This window comes from Neophocaena asiaeorientalis, unplaced genomic scaffold, assembly GCF_003031525.2.
Source record: "Neophocaena asiaeorientalis asiaeorientalis breed wild unplaced genomic scaffold, Neophocaena_asiaeorientalis_V1.1 scaffold51, whole genome shotgun sequence".
NCBI lineage: Eukaryota > Metazoa > Chordata > Mammalia > Artiodactyla > Phocoenidae > Neophocaena > Neophocaena asiaeorientalis.
In genome coordinates this window covers 1,080,834-1,095,292 of record NW_020173335.1, presented here as the reverse complement: position 1 = coordinate 1,095,292, position 14,459 = coordinate 1,080,834, and the positions used below count along the sequence as shown (strand labels likewise).

Here is a 14,459-nt window from a genome sequence, read left to right as displayed (position 1 = left end):
CATATATTTGCGGTATGCGGGCCTCTCACTGTTGTGGCCTCTCCCGTTGCGGAGCACAGGATCCAGACGCGTAGGCTGTGGCCCTGGCTCACTGGTCCAGCCGCTCCGCGGCATGTGGGATCCTCCCAGACCGGGGCACAAAACGGTGTCCCCTTCATCATCAGGCAGACCCTCAACCACTGCGCCACCAGGGAAGCCCACGCAAAATTATTTTTAATGGTCTATCAGCTTTTACCAATAGTTTTCAAAACAAAGAATTGGAAATGACTTGCATAAGGGTTTATGATCCAGTCATTAGAGTCATCAGTATTTCCAAAAGTTCCTTTGTTTAGTAGCCTCAATGCACACGGGGGCAATGCATCCTATGAGCTGGCTGAGAGGTTTGTCTTTTTTAAAACGGAGGAGGAAGATTGTAAAAGGGATGGTGCGTTCTCATGCTGATCTCTTTTAGAAGACAGTATACCACCAATTTGATGACTATTGCTCTGAAAACTCTTGGAAGGCTAGTGTTGTGCCTTGCATGGAACAATCCCAGTGGTCAGAACTAAGAACAAAAGTCTCAGCTCTGGGGAAGGAGTGGGCAGGAGGGAGTCCATTAGATGGGGCAGAAGATTGTGGATCGTGGGAGGGTCCTTTATGGCCTAAGCCATTTTGTGATCTAAGCCTGGCCACAGTGCTTGTCCTTGAACAGGTCTCAGTAATTAGTGATCTTAAGGGAAAAAAATTATGCAAGAACTGTTATCAGGCCAGAGGAGTAACAACAGCAAAGAGAAGACTTCCAGTTCTGTTTTACAAAAAAAAGATTAGCCTGAAGCACTCAACCACCAGATCAGTTAGAACGTAAGGAATGCTGATGTCGAGAGATTTTCTGACTTTTGTGACTTTAATCAACTAAAGTTTGGACTCTGTTGACCACCCAAGCCCTTTCGTGAATATGCATGTACCCTTAGCTTAAATGTTCCCATTTTTGCTGTCAGGGAGCAGCAAAACCTTTGCCTTTCTGCTTTGGGAAAGATCCCTGTTGTTCTCTTTACTTGTTGCAATAATTACTGAACAAAAGTTCGTGTGCCCCATGCAGAGTGAGGCCAAATAAACCTAAACATCAAACATTGAAGCAGAGAAAGGTCTATTGCGAGACCAAGCAAGGAGAATGGGTGACTCATGCTCAAAAACCCCGAACTCCCCAATGGTTTTTGGGGAAAGCTTTTTATAGGCAAAATTTGGGGTGAGGGCTGCAGGGTGTATGGCTTTCTTCTGATTGGTTGGTGGTGAGGTAACAAGGCAGTGCTCCAGGAATCTTGTGCTCAGCCTGAAGTTGCTATCCTCTCCCTGGGTGGGGGTCTTAGTTCCTGCAGAAGATCTCAAAAATATTGTTATGTATATTCCTTGTGGAGGAACCAGGACCCTGCCCCAAGGCTGCATTAGTATTTCTTGATTGTTCCTCTGTTGTTTCTGCATTCCCTCCCTTCTCTGATTAGCAACTGTTTTAAACCTGCCCTTTGTAACTTAGGGAAGGTCAAGGAGGCTGAATGAAGCCTATTTCCTAAAAACAAGAAATGGGGGACACAGAAAGGCTTTGTACCCAGGAGTCCTACAGGGTCCTGCTTGAATTTATTCAATAATAAATTCTCAAAAAAAAATAATAATAAATTCTCCCTTCTCCCGATCTTTGGCTTGGTTGTGTTCATCCCACCAAGGGATGAACCCAGTTTTTCTGGTAACAGTTCTCTTTCTCTGGGGACCCCCTGCCCTAACTGCTTATAATGGTCTTTGCTGGGCTAAGATGAACTTGAGAGATTCTAAATTCTGATCAGGTAACAGGGAAGAGCTAAATCAGACTCCATGTCTGATCTGTTTCATTGCCTTTAACCTTTGCTTTTCGTTGCTTTTGTTATTATAATCATATATAAATGGCCTGCCTCAGGTAACCATGCCCACCTGTGAGTGGCTGCAAGAAAAAATAAACTAACACATCCCCTCACGGAAGTTGGTCATTCCAGGAGATGTTTTGCAAGACTGATGGCCCTTTTGCTTTACTTCCTCACTGCCCCTCCCTCTCTGATTCTATAAAAGAAACTGGCATCCACGCCCAGATAGGACGGTTTTTCAGAGACACTAGTCTGACACCTTCTCCGTCTGCTGGCTTTCCAAATAAAGTGGTATTCCTTGCCTCAACACCTCGCCTCTGATTCATTGGCCTGTCGTGCGGTGAGCAGAGCAAGCTTGGACTCGGCAACAATCACATAAGTTGGAATCTGAGTGTCTTTATGAGGATAGATGGTGTGAAATGCCGGACATTTAGTCCATCAGGACACCACTCCTACTTGGGAGACAGTGAGGAGTAATCTGGGTTTAAAAAAAGATGGGGAAGGGCTTCCCTGGTGGCGCAGTGGTTGAGAGTCCGCCTGCCGATGCAGGGGACACGGGTTCGTGCCCCGGTCCGGGAAGATCCCACATGCCGCAGAGCGGCTAGGACCGTGAGCCATGGCCACTGAGCCTGTGCGTCCGGAGCCTGTGCTCCGCAACGGGAGAGGCCACAACAGTGAGAGGCCCGCGTACCGAAAAAAAAAAAAAAAAGATGGGGAAGAGTGGTACTGGGGGAGTACAGATGGGTGGGGGAGGAGTTGAGGGGAGAAAAAGGCAGAGCTACACCAGGACAAATCTGCTTCTTGCCCACTTCCACCAAGGAAAACAAATTCAAGACACCTCTCAGCCTAAATGGCAAACGGGATTTCAAATCTCAGAACTGTAACTTGGGACTTCCCTGGTGGCGCAGTGGTTAAGAATCCGCCTGCCAATGCAGGGGACACGGGTTCAATCCATGGTCTAGGAAGATCCCACATGCCGCAGAGCAACTAAGCCCGTGCGCCACAACTACTGAGCCCGCGCTCTAGAGCCCACGAGCCACAACTACTGAGCCCGTGTGCCACAACTACTGAAGCCTGTGCGCCTAGAGCCCCTGCTCCACAAGAAAAGTCACTGCAATGAGAAGCCAGTGCACCTCAACGAAGAGTAGCCCCCGCTTGCCTCAACTAGAGAAAGCCCGCACGCAGCAACAAAGACCCAACGCAGCCAAAAAAAAAAACCAAAAAACAAAACTGTAACTTAATAACTGTGTGACTCTGAGCAAGGGAAACCTTGCTGAGTCTGCACAGTCTGTAAAATGGAACTGAATACCTTCCTCACAGGAGGCTTCAAGTGTGCTGGTAACACTGTATATTGATCTGGATGGTGGTTATGTTGAAAAAAAATCACAGAGTTGTACGTTTAAGATTTGTGCATTGTTCTGTCTGTATTGTCGATTAAAAAAATATTCACAAACTAAAAGTTGAGAGTTGTTTTATTTGGTGGCAATTTTTAGGACTTCAAGCCCAGAAGGCAGCATCTCAAGTAACACTGAGAGAACTGCTCCAAGGAGGCGAGAGGGGAGCTAGGATATATAGCAGCTTTGCAACAAAGGGCAGGTAGTCGGATCGTCATAAGATTACTGTTAATTAAAGAAAACCAGAAATCCCAAGTTAAGGAATTTAGCGCTTTTCTATGCATGGGAAGATGCAAGAAAGGGTCTGGGCTCACTGAAATCATGCCTTTGCTATGCACCTCAGCTATCTGGGGCCAGTATCCTGTGTTTTCTTATCTTGAAATCAGGGCTCACCTTAGGGAGTGGCTGCAGTCTGATGGCTGCTAGATGGCAGGTATTCTTTGTTTCCTTCCTAAATTCCCTTAGGGCTCACCAGCTCACCTTCGGTGGCTGCTGCACAGTTTCAATCGCTGATGATTGCGACATCTTTTGTTTCCTGATATGGCAGGCAATATTCCATTTACCAGTATGCTATACTTCAATAAAAAGGCTTGCAGTAAATAAAATAAAAAAGAACATTCCCCTTACAGGATTGCTGTGAAGACTCAATAAATTAATGTTTATAAAGCCTAAATATACATAAAACATAAATGCGCTGCCAGGGTCCACAGTCCGGATACAGAGAGCACTAACTTTTACCTCTTGAAGCCTGTAGTCCCAAGGTCTTCCCTGTTACTGTCAACCTCTGTGTTGCGGCTGTTCTCTGGACCTCAGTTTGCCTGACCAAATAATGGGACCAGCTTAGGTGTTTTCAGGGAACTTGGCCTACCCGGCTCTAAGGAAGAGAATAGATCAGAGTGGGGCCTGTAGTCCTTAGGGGGAGCCGACTGCAGAAGTTACCACGTGGCACTCGGGCTCTCCTCCCTCTGGCCGCAGAACGAGCAGAAGTTGCCCAGAGCGGCCTCCCGGCGGCGCGCGGTGCAATATGGGCCAGGCAGAGGCGCCCCCTGGCTCCGCCTCCGGGTCCGCTTACTTGGCCGTCGGCGCAGGCTTCCCTCACCCGGGAGTTCTCCAAACTCGCGCTGTGGAGTGTGCCCAGACTCCGCCAATCCACCCACCAGCATCCTGAGGAAAAGACAGTGCAGCCCCCCAGCTCAGGCGTCCACTCCCCAGCTTGTTTCTGAGGACAGGGGCGGGGTCCACCACTGCGCGTGATGTTGAATGCCCGGCCCCAGCCCCTCCTCTGGGAGGAGCTTCCTCATCACCGCCAGACTTAAGTCCCGGTGTCCAGTCTCAGGCCAGTTTCTTGCTGCCCACCAACCCCGGAAGCTGAGGCCCATTGGGTCGCTAGCAGGGCACAGGACTGAGCTGAAAAGCCATACTTTCCTGCTAACGTCCTGTGCTCGTGCCGAGGTGAGTTTCACTTCTGCTGCCCCATCTTTGTCGTAGTGGAGATGGCCTCGAACCTTCACTGCGGATGTGTCCGCCCCCGGGTTAGAGCGAAGAGCAAATGCTGAGGAGGCGGCCCTACTTGGTTTCTGATTTGAGCTTCCTCTTATTCGCTGAGTGATCTTGGATAAGTTCTCAGTTTCTCTGGACCTCAGTTTTCTCAGCGGTAAAATCTGTTCCTACATCAGAACTGTATGTAACAAGAGTTAAAGTGAGATAAAGCTCTTAAAGCTACCGGCACATACTGTCAGTAAGTTTTGGTTGCCATCTTCCTTTTGTTTACCCACCAACACGATTTTTTCAGGAACTCCGGCTTTAATGTGGAATTGCAGAGACGCTTCTCATAAGTGGCAGGAGGGGTGTGGGTTCGCTTGCTTAGGCACCTGCCTTGGGTTTGGGAAAGCCAGGGCATGTTTTTCTGTTGACACAGTGCTCTGTTAAAGTGAGACTGGAATCTGAACCTTCACCGGATGGGGTTAGTATAAATTAACTCTCCCTTCAGCCTGTCCATACTCTGGGCTGCAGGACCTCCCTTGGAAGAGTCTTGATGATTCTGATCAGTCCTGTTACTTTTCCCAAGGTCTCGGTTTTCTTATCTGTAATACAAGAACAATCCGAGTTTCATCCTTTCTGGAGTCACTGGGATCTTTTTTTTTTTCTTTTTACCGAAGATGATGGTAAATGCTTTGTTATTTTCCAGAGATGATTTTTTCCAGGTTATCCAAGAAGTAAAGGAAGAAGGTGATGGAGGCAGTGGCTTTATCAAATGCCCCTCCTGCTGACAAGATCTCCCCCATTTGCCGCTGTGTGTGGGGTGGAGGAGGGAGCAGGCACTCTAGCAGCTACAGGTTTAGGTAGATGATAGGCCCTGACCTCAAGGAGTACCAAGATCTGTGAGGGAAAATGAACAAACAAATGCAGTGATGGGCACAACTGTCAGGACATGGGAGGAACCAGAAATTTAAACTGCTAGCTGAAGGGTGACCTGCAGTTAGCCAGGCAAGGGTGGGACTTGGGGAAGGAAAGTGTGCAGAGGCCTGGAGTCAAATATGGTGGCTGGTTCTGCAAAGCCTGGAATATGGAGTCTGAAATAAAGAGGTGGAGAGATGGGGGAGGTGGGAGCCAGGTTATAAAGGGTATTACCAGGAAGTCTGGACCTTATCCCGAGGGTAGGAGAGATCTACTGGAAGATATCCTGGGAATCACATGGTCAGATTTGGGGACTGCTTTGTGGGGAGAGGAGACACACCGGAAGCAGAGAGATCCCTGGTTCTTGGCGTGGGGCGGGGGGGCAGCTGGTCACAGCTAGAGCAGTGGCCCTGGAGTTGGACAGAGATAGGCTGGATAAAGATTTAGGAAGTATATATTCTTTTCACATACATCAAGAAGTCCAGGAAGTGTTATTGTAATCTTAGGTTTTACATTACAGTTTAGAGCAAACAGTGTCTTTTGTAATATTTACAAGTATTTACAGGATTTTTAATGCAGCCAGATAGACCAAATCTTGGCCACTGCTACATATTTAAGGTGGCTTTCCGTCCTGGCTTCCTCGAAACCAGAAGAAGAAGATAAACTCCCCCCCATCACCTGTCGAAACCCTAATCTGATAATACTCAGAAATGCCTCAAACAAACTGAAATACATTAGAGGGCTTTTTTAAGGCCCTCATGGATTATACTGTAGACCGGTTGTCTGGTTTGCTTTAACACTTGTCACCCAGGGCCTTGAGTCCCTGGTGAGATAGAGTATACAGAAAGAAGAACATGGTCAGGCACTGTGCAGCGTGCTTAAAATCTCTTTAGAATGGGGGAGCTGAGATTCAAGCCCAGGTCTGTGCCACCCCAGAGCTTGAAATCTGTGCTGTGTTGCTGGATTTGATAAGTACACTTTTGGACATGTTGAGTCTCACTTACCTGTAGGATATACAGGTGGAGCTGTCCAGAGGGAGGTGAATATATAGAACTGGGGTGGGAAGAATTAGTGATTAAGGTGATCACTGAAGACTTGAGCTTGACTAGGGAGTAAGAAGGGATTGAGGACAGAACCCTGAGGGACATCAGTATTTATGGGGAGCAGAGAAGAAAGGCCCATCCAGCCAGGGAACACTCACATGAATACTGCTTCCTCTTCCTGTGTTTTCAAGTTCCTGTATCAAGGCAGCTCTAGAGCCCTCCTCTGAGAAAGGAAGACTGAGCCTCAGAGAGAAGGAACCTAGGCACTGACCTGGGAATAATAAAACCTGAATCCTGATACTACCCTCACCCGCCTCTCCCCACACACCCAGCTTTTCTCTCTTTTCCATCTAGAACCTCTCCCAAGATAACATGAGGGTTTCTGAATTCTGCCAGAGGTCCAGCTAGGCAGATGCTGACAAGCTCAGAGCCTGTTAATGCAGGGCTGGCTGAAAGGCTGTGGCACCAGGCAGAAGATGAGGAAGTCAGGAGCTGGTAGAGGATGACTTCCTGTCCTGGAGGAAAACATCTGTCTTCTGCCTTCTTCTATCCTTTGGAGCTCTTGTTATTTGCAGATCTGTGTTTGCCGTTTCTACCAGTATGATTCCTGCCCCTCCAAGCCTTAGCCTTTTTTTTTTTTTTAGAAACTTTATTTTCCGTCAACCTATTTCCATTTTAAGAGTTTGTGGAAGAACAGCTTAAGACCACTCAGTGGTTGTTCCTACCCACTCAGTGGCCTGAGCACTCCAGTCTTCAGGAGGGAACTGCTGAATAGGCACAGGGCACCTGCACACCTTGGGACCAGTCCGCCACCTCAAGGCTTAGCCTTTTTGGTTTTCAGTTTCACAAGCAAAAGAAAGGGAGAGGCAGGCATGAGGTTTCTTCCTTTTCCCCTGAGGCCAGGTTTTTGTTCACACTCTTCAGCCTGGGTGTAATTTCAGAGCCATCCCTTGTGTTCTGGTAAATCTGGGAGAGGTCAACAGGTCATGGGTTGAAGATCAAGCCCAGGAAACCAGCCACAGACCCTGGTAGCAGCTAGCAGGCTAGTTCCTCCTGTGAAGTCCAGACATGTTTGCCTGATCCCTGGGCAGGTTGGTGTCTCTGGGAAGTTTGGTAATGAAGAGTATTGCCTTCAGTGGTCTGTGGTTTGCTGCCCAGGTTGAACGTTTTTGTTTCTGTTTTTGTTTTAGCAGAAAAGGAGCCTCTATAAAGTTATGCTAGACTATAAAATTCTTCCTGAGTCAGAAGTATTAGGAAAGACAATTTTGGTGTGTTGGTTATAGTTACAACTTGTCCAGTTACCTGCTCTACCATAATACTCTTTTTTTTTATAAGTTTATTTACTTATTTATTTATTTTTGTCTGAGTTGGGTTTTTGTTGCTGCGCACGGGCTTTTCTGTACCGTTGCGGCGAACGGGGGAGGGGGGCTACTCTTCCTTGCGGTGCGCGGGCTTCTCATTGCGGTGGCTTCTCTTGTTGCGGAGCATGGGCTCTAGGCATGCGGGCTTCAGTAGTTGTGGCTCGCGGGCTCTAGAGTGCAGGCTTAGTAGTTGTGGTGCATGGGCTTAGTTGCTCTGTGGCATGTGGGATCTTCCTGGGCCAGGGATTGAAACCTTGTGCCCTGCATTGGCAGGAGGATTCTTAACCACTGCGCCACCCGGGAAGTTCCCCGTTTGGAGACTTCTGATTTTCATAGCTCTCCAAACAGGGTTGCTTCAATCACCCACCTGCTTCGTTCAGTTAGAAATTTTCATGTATCTGTAATTTCCTGCTTTCTGCTGCACTGAAGTCCTGTGTCTAGTTCCTCTTCCTGGAAAGACTCTTACCCTTGACTCTTGGGACTGTCCCAACTCATTCTTAAAAGCCAGTGTCATTATTCCCTGGTTCTTGCCCTACAGAAGTCACTTGCTTTTCTGTAGCACAGTGTACATGCAAATGTATTTTATAGGTCTGTGTTTACTTGCCTTTTCCTGCCTTTTCCATCAGCTTCTCCTTGAATAGTTGGCTCTGCCACTTAGCTGTTGATTTGGGGCAAATAATTTTACCTCTCTGAGCCTGTTTTTTTCATCTAAAAAATAGTATACTTCCCTTGTAAGACCGCACTCAGGCCTAGCAGCATGGCCAATCAGACCTCTGAAAGAGGGACTCAGAGTCTCTGTAGTTCTGACAACCTCCTGGGAACATTCATTTCATCCTTTGAAAAGGGACCCTATCCTGAGCCAGTTCTGTCACCTGGTCTCACTTTGTCTCATAAAGGCCTTTGCCTGTCTTACAGTGGTTTGAGACCTCATGTAGTTAAGGCTGGGTACTTCTGGGAAGCCACCTCGCCTTTGTTTTTAGGTTTAGAGCTCTTTAAGCAGAGCTTTAGCCTGATGGAAGAAGGGCATCCAGGCTGGTGGTCCCGTTAGTGTTTGTCCAGGAGTTACTGGCTTTGCGTGGTTCCAGGCACCTTGTCTCAGCTCATAGGCCTATACACACGACTCTGTGTTTTTTCTCCTATCACCCCTGTGCCCCCTTCCTGTTTTACAGGAGTCTTGATCAGTGGGCCCAAGCAACGGCACTGACCCCACACCATTCTCTTCCCATCTGTGTTTCAGGGGGCAATGGCGGCTTCCTGTATCCTCCTGCACACTGGACAGAAGATGCCCCTGATTGGACTGGGCACCTGGAAGAGTGAGCCTGGCCAGGTGAGGGATGGGAGATTAGGAGGGGGGCTTCTTGCTCCTCTGCTCGGGAAAAGGCACTATTCAGGAGAGGGTGTCTGTGTTTTTTCTAGCAGCCCCCCCGCCCGCCGACTATACTTCACCTCAGGTGGGATGAACCTGGAGGGCAGTGGGAAGAAACAAGGGAAGAAGGGACCAGCAGTGAGCACTTGGCTTCCACAGCTGATTCAGAGGAGTGGTTGAGGGGCCAAGCACTGCCTAGAGTGTAGGAAGGAGCCCTTTCCCTGACTGGACCTGCACTGCTGTGAAGGCATGGGACCCGTCTGTGCCTGGCCCTATGCTGACCCCTAATATGCCACTTATCACCCTGTGCTGTGATCATGTCTCCTGTTCCACGCTGGGTTCCTTGAGGCCAGAGGTAGGCACACAGCAGGTATTAGGGTTTAAAGAATAACTAGGTCAACTGTTTAGACTGAAGGTCAGCAAACTTTTTCTTAAAGAACGAGGTGGTTAATAATTTAGATTTTGTTAGACAGTTTGCAAAATGGAGGTGATTATGTACTTATGTAACTATTTAAAAATATAAAAATCATTCTTAGCTCAAGGGCCAAAAAAACCCAAAAGAAAACTGCTAGAGTTTAGCAACCCCTGGTGTAGACCCTTCCAGCCCAGGGAGCCTAGGAGGGGAGACCTGTTTTTCTAGACTGACACAGGTAGAGATTCAGCTTGCACCTGGGGTGGAGCATCTCCTCAGGACTTGTTCCTTGTGCTTGGAATCTGAGTCAGAGTTTAGAGAAGTTTGGGAGGGACTCTGGCAGGGAGAATGGCCTCTTCTCTCTGGAATTTAGGCTGGTGTGGCTGGATGAACTCTGCCTTCTTTCCCTTTGCTTTCCTTCCTACAGCTGCCTAGGAGCCTGGTTCTGTAGGCAGGCACTGACATGGCCTGGGGCAAGTCTAGGAGCTAGATGAAGGCAGTTGGTGACAGCCAGAGCCAGGGCCAAGATTGGGGGCAGGGATGGAGGGGATGGGGAAGGGTATGGAGCCGCAGGAGTAGGGTCAGGTGTGAGGGGCATATGTCTGGATAGTAAGAGCTACACCTAAATGGGGATCTTGAGTGGCAGGGGCCTGGCACCCTTGGTTCTGCTCCTAATGCTGTGTTAGTCTGGTTTTTAACAAATTGACTGGCCTGTCCTCCTCCTTGGTGTCTGCTTTCTTCTCTTCTGGCGGGGGACTCTGGGCCCAGCTTCCATCTCACTTCTCTGCCTTCCTTCATTTTCTCCCCCCTCACCTCTTCTGCTCGCCTGAGCTCTCTTGGTCTCCATGGCTTCCTAAGGGTCTCCCTCCATGTGGCCTTGCCCTGGGAACTATTTACCTGTGTATCATGTTTCCCTAACTAGCTCCCCAGGGCTGGGGACCTGTCTCCATGACTACCCTTCTGCCTTCTGTCCCATGTCAATGTGTCCATCTACCTTCTGAACATCTAGCTGAGAACACATTGTTTGTTTTAGCTGGGCCCTATTGAGATTGCTTGGAAGGAAGCTTGGAGGTTAGTGGGGTGGGGACAAAGGGTTTGGGGTCTCTGAAGAGACTTCTGGTCCCCAAGACTAGAGCCATCTTCTCACTTCCACTGCATGGATGACTGCAGTGGTAAATTCCTGCCCCCTCCCCACATCAGTGACCCTCGGGAGGGCAGTTTCTGGTCCAGACCAACAGAGCTAAAACTTCTGCTTTTCTCACCTGGCAGGTAAAAGCAGTTATTAAGTATGCCTTGAGTATAGGCTACCGCCACATTGACTGTGCTGCTATCTATGGCAACGAGACTGAGATTGGGGAGGCCCTGAAGGAGAATGTGGGACCTGGCAAGGTGAGGACTGGGGCTACAGAGGGGTGGGGTGAGAAAACTCAGAGGCTGGGGCTAAGGCCTGGCGAGAGGGATCTGGCATCAGCTTCCTTCTAATTCCTCTCCCAGAGGTGAGGGTGGGTGAGATTGGGTGCCCGTGGCTCTTCTAACTATGGACCCTGCCCCCTGTACTAGTTGGTGCCTCGGGAGGAACTGTTTGTGACTTCCAAGCTGTGGAACACGAAGCACCACCCTGACGATGTGGAGCCTGCCCTCCGGAAGACACTCGCTGACCTCCAGCTGGAGTATTTGGACCTGTACCTGGTGCACTGGCCTTATGCCTTTGAGTGAGCCTTGCCAGAGTCTTCATCCAGGGAATCAGGGGTTGGCAGAGTCATGTTAGTAACCTTTTGTAAGTCACAGTAGCAGAACAGGAGAGGAACACTCAGCCTTTTCTGCTACAGTTTAGCTACAGAAAAGGAGTGCAGCCTCACATGATGTGTATCCTAGAGGGTACATGGGTGGTCCGTCCTGCTGCTTTTGTACATTTGGGAAACGTACTAGCTTCTGCTGACCTAGGCCCTGGGGTTGCAGTAGAGTAAGCTCCCACAGAGGGTGTGAGAGGAGCCGACCATCAGCTCTGTGCTCTGTGCTTGAAGAAGGCTGCAGGGGCGTGCAACTCCCCGAGGTGAAAGGAGTTAAGGAAGACTTTCCAGACGAGAGGAGATATAATGTGTCTAGGAAGAAGAAGAGGGGGGATGGGCATTCCATATAGAGTTAACACTTGGGTTATGACCTGGAAAGGTGAAAAACCATGCTTGTTTCTCATTCTTGGCCCTTTACCCTTTCTGGGCTTGGATCATGGGATGTAGCGTGGCTAGACGGGCAGGTAGGCAGGAGCCTGGCATTTGTGCCCACACCGGGGGGGCCGTCTTTCACTCAGGCGGGGTGACAACCCCTTTCCTAAGAATGCTGATGGGACTATACGCTATGACTCCACCCACTACAAGGAGACCTGGAAGGCTCTGGAGGCACTGGTGGCTAAAGGGCTGGTGCGGGCACTGGGCCTGTCCAACTTCAGCAGTCGGCAGATCGATGATGTGCTCAGTGTGGCCTCTGTGCGCCCAGCTGTCCTGCAGGTGAACACAGCAAAGATCAGTTGGTTTGGGGGCTGTGTGTGTGTGTGTGTGTGTGTATGTATGTAAATGAGCATGAGTGAGCAGATGATGGGTCTACTTCAGAGAGATGGCTAGAAAGTTGTCAGAAGTGTGGTGCAGAAATCCTCTGCTTAAGGAAGGGCATTGAAGTGTGGGAAGAGAATGAAATAGTGGAAAACTGTCTAGAGAGTGAGAAAAGCAGGTTGAGGGGAAGCAGGGGGTCAGCGATGCAGGGTTGGTCAGGATGTGCATGTCTGGGTGGGGCCAGCAAGCTGGCTGTGGCCACCTCATGATGATAGGTTGTTTCTTGGCTCAGGTGGAATGCCACCCATACATGGCTCAGAATGAGCTGATTGCCCACTGCCAAGCACGTGGCCTGGAGGTGACTGCTTATAGCCCCCTGGGCTCCTCTGATCGTGCTTGGCATGATCCTGATGAGCCTGTCCTGCTTGAGGAGCCAGTGGTCCTGGCACTGGCTGAAAAGCATGGCCGGTCTCCAGCTCAGATCTTGCTCAGGTACAAGCAATCTTGGGGAAAGACAGTCAGGTTAGGGAGAAGGCTTCTGGGTTGGGAGGCAAGGGTTGAGGGGTTCCTTATCCAAATGCCTGGATGAGGCTGAGAATCCTGCCGTGTCATCTGGGGAGAGGCCACTCTGAGGCATGTTCCCTATTCCAGTGAGGCTCGGGGGTTCCAGGAGCTCAGAGAATGCTGCATGGAGGACCAAAAAAAAAAAAAAAAAAAGTGCTTATGTGTACTGACTCCACTTCCTCATCTATACCTCAATTCCCCACTCAGGTGGCAGGTCCAGCGGAAAGTGAGCTGCATCCCCAAGAGTGTCACACCTTCCCATATCCTTCAGAACATCCAGGTACTTGGTGATGTGTCTGTCCTGTCTTCTTTAGTCCATTGGGACACAGTCTGGCCCTGACTCTGTTTGGCTAAGAAGGCATTGTTCTGGAACCCCAACTTCCACTCGCAAAACTGGCTTTCCTGACCACCCGCCCCCGCCTCCCATCCCCAGGTGTTTGACTTCACTTTTAGCCTGGAGGAGATGAAGCAGCTAGATGCCCTGAATAAAAATTTGCGATTCATCGTGCCCATGCTTATGGTGAGTGTGTATCACCCCCCAGAGGCAGGGAATATGAGATTTGGGGCAGGATTCTGCCCTAAGTCTGGCCTCAACCTTCCTGGTCACAGGATGTTGTTGTTGGTAGGATTGCTGTCCTGGACACAGTGGGCTCTTTTTTCTTTACTGAGCTCCGGGAAGTAGTCTGGGTGAGGGATAAGGCATGTAGCCTGTGAGTTCCAGTCCTGCATCTCGATACCTTGTAACCTAGAACAAGTTATTTAACTTCTCCAACCTTCAGCTTTCTATGTGTAAAAAGATCCCAGTTCCTGACACATAACAATTACCCAGTAAATGATATGAATGGGACATTCTCAACCTTGTTAGAGGTTTCCCTGTTGCACATAGGGAAATAAAGAATTCATTATCCCAGCTGAGACTGCAAACTCTTAGGGGCAGGGTCAGCCACGTACCAGGCTGTGGGTTTGGTGCTGGAATGCTCTTGGTACTGTGGCATTCTCTGAGGCCCTAGCCTCAGTCAGTGCCATCTGTCATAGTGCTGTACACAGGTGAGGCTGTTGAGTAAGATTCTTGGGAAAAGATGACATTCTTGGAATGTCAGCTCCTACTAATGGAGTCATCTGTTTCTCTTTCCAGGTGGATGGGAAGAGGGTCCCGAGAGATGCAGGTCACCCTCTGTACCCCTTCAGTGACCCATATTGAGACCACAGCTTCCTGGCTTCCTTTTCATCTCTCCAGCTATAAAGTCCTGCCATCCCCAGAAAGAAGGAGTTAATAAAGCCATTGGAGTATTCATCCATGATACTTGCTTGTCTTATTTGTCTGGTCAGACCTGATATGGAAACAGTTTCTTTTACGGATGCTGGGTGTGACCTGCCATGAGTCCAAACTCCCTTATCTTTCTTGATTCTGGAGAAACCAGTGTGTAGCTGAATTCCATGTCCGCCTTCATAAATTATAAGGTGTATTAGTGGAGTAGCGCCACCTAGAGGCACCTCTTAGCACTACA

The 14,459-nt window shown here is 49.2% G+C and overlaps 1 protein-coding gene across 1 annotated transcript; it reads left to right on the top strand.

The window, feature by feature from the left end:
• The first annotated feature begins 4,446 nt into the window (after nucleotides 1-4,446).
• AKR1A1 (aldo-keto reductase family 1 member A1) lies at nucleotides 4,447-14,252 on the top strand. The gene is made up of 9 exons (XM_024746177.1): nucleotides 4,447-4,714; nucleotides 9,301-9,390; nucleotides 11,111-11,230; nucleotides 11,402-11,553; nucleotides 12,150-12,345; nucleotides 12,680-12,879; nucleotides 13,159-13,231; nucleotides 13,385-13,471; nucleotides 14,087-14,252. Exons 1-9 carry the CDS (start codon nucleotides 4,523-4,525, stop codon nucleotides 14,150-14,152), a joined length of 1,176 nt encoding a protein of 391 aa, XP_024601945.1. The 5' UTR covers nucleotides 4,447-4,522; the 3' UTR covers nucleotides 14,153-14,252.
• The last annotated feature ends 207 nt before the right edge of the window (nucleotides 14,253-14,459 follow it).

What these genes read in the sequence shown, in the direction of transcription:
- AKR1A1 (XM_024746177.1), top strand. Translation starts at nt 4,523, where the DNA reads ATGCCCGGCCCCAGCCCCTCCTCTGGGAGGAGCTTCCTCATCACCGCC. An exon ending in AGAATGTGGGACCTGGCAAG is followed by an intron (nt 11,231 to 11,401) that starts GTGAGGACTGGG and finishes CCCCTGTACTAG; the next exon opens with TTGGTGCCTCGGGAGGAACT. An exon ending in TCATCGTGCCCATGCTTATG is followed by an intron (nt 13,472 to 14,086) that starts GTGAGTGTGTAT and finishes TTCTCTTTCCAG; the next exon opens with GTGGATGGGAAGAGGGTCCC.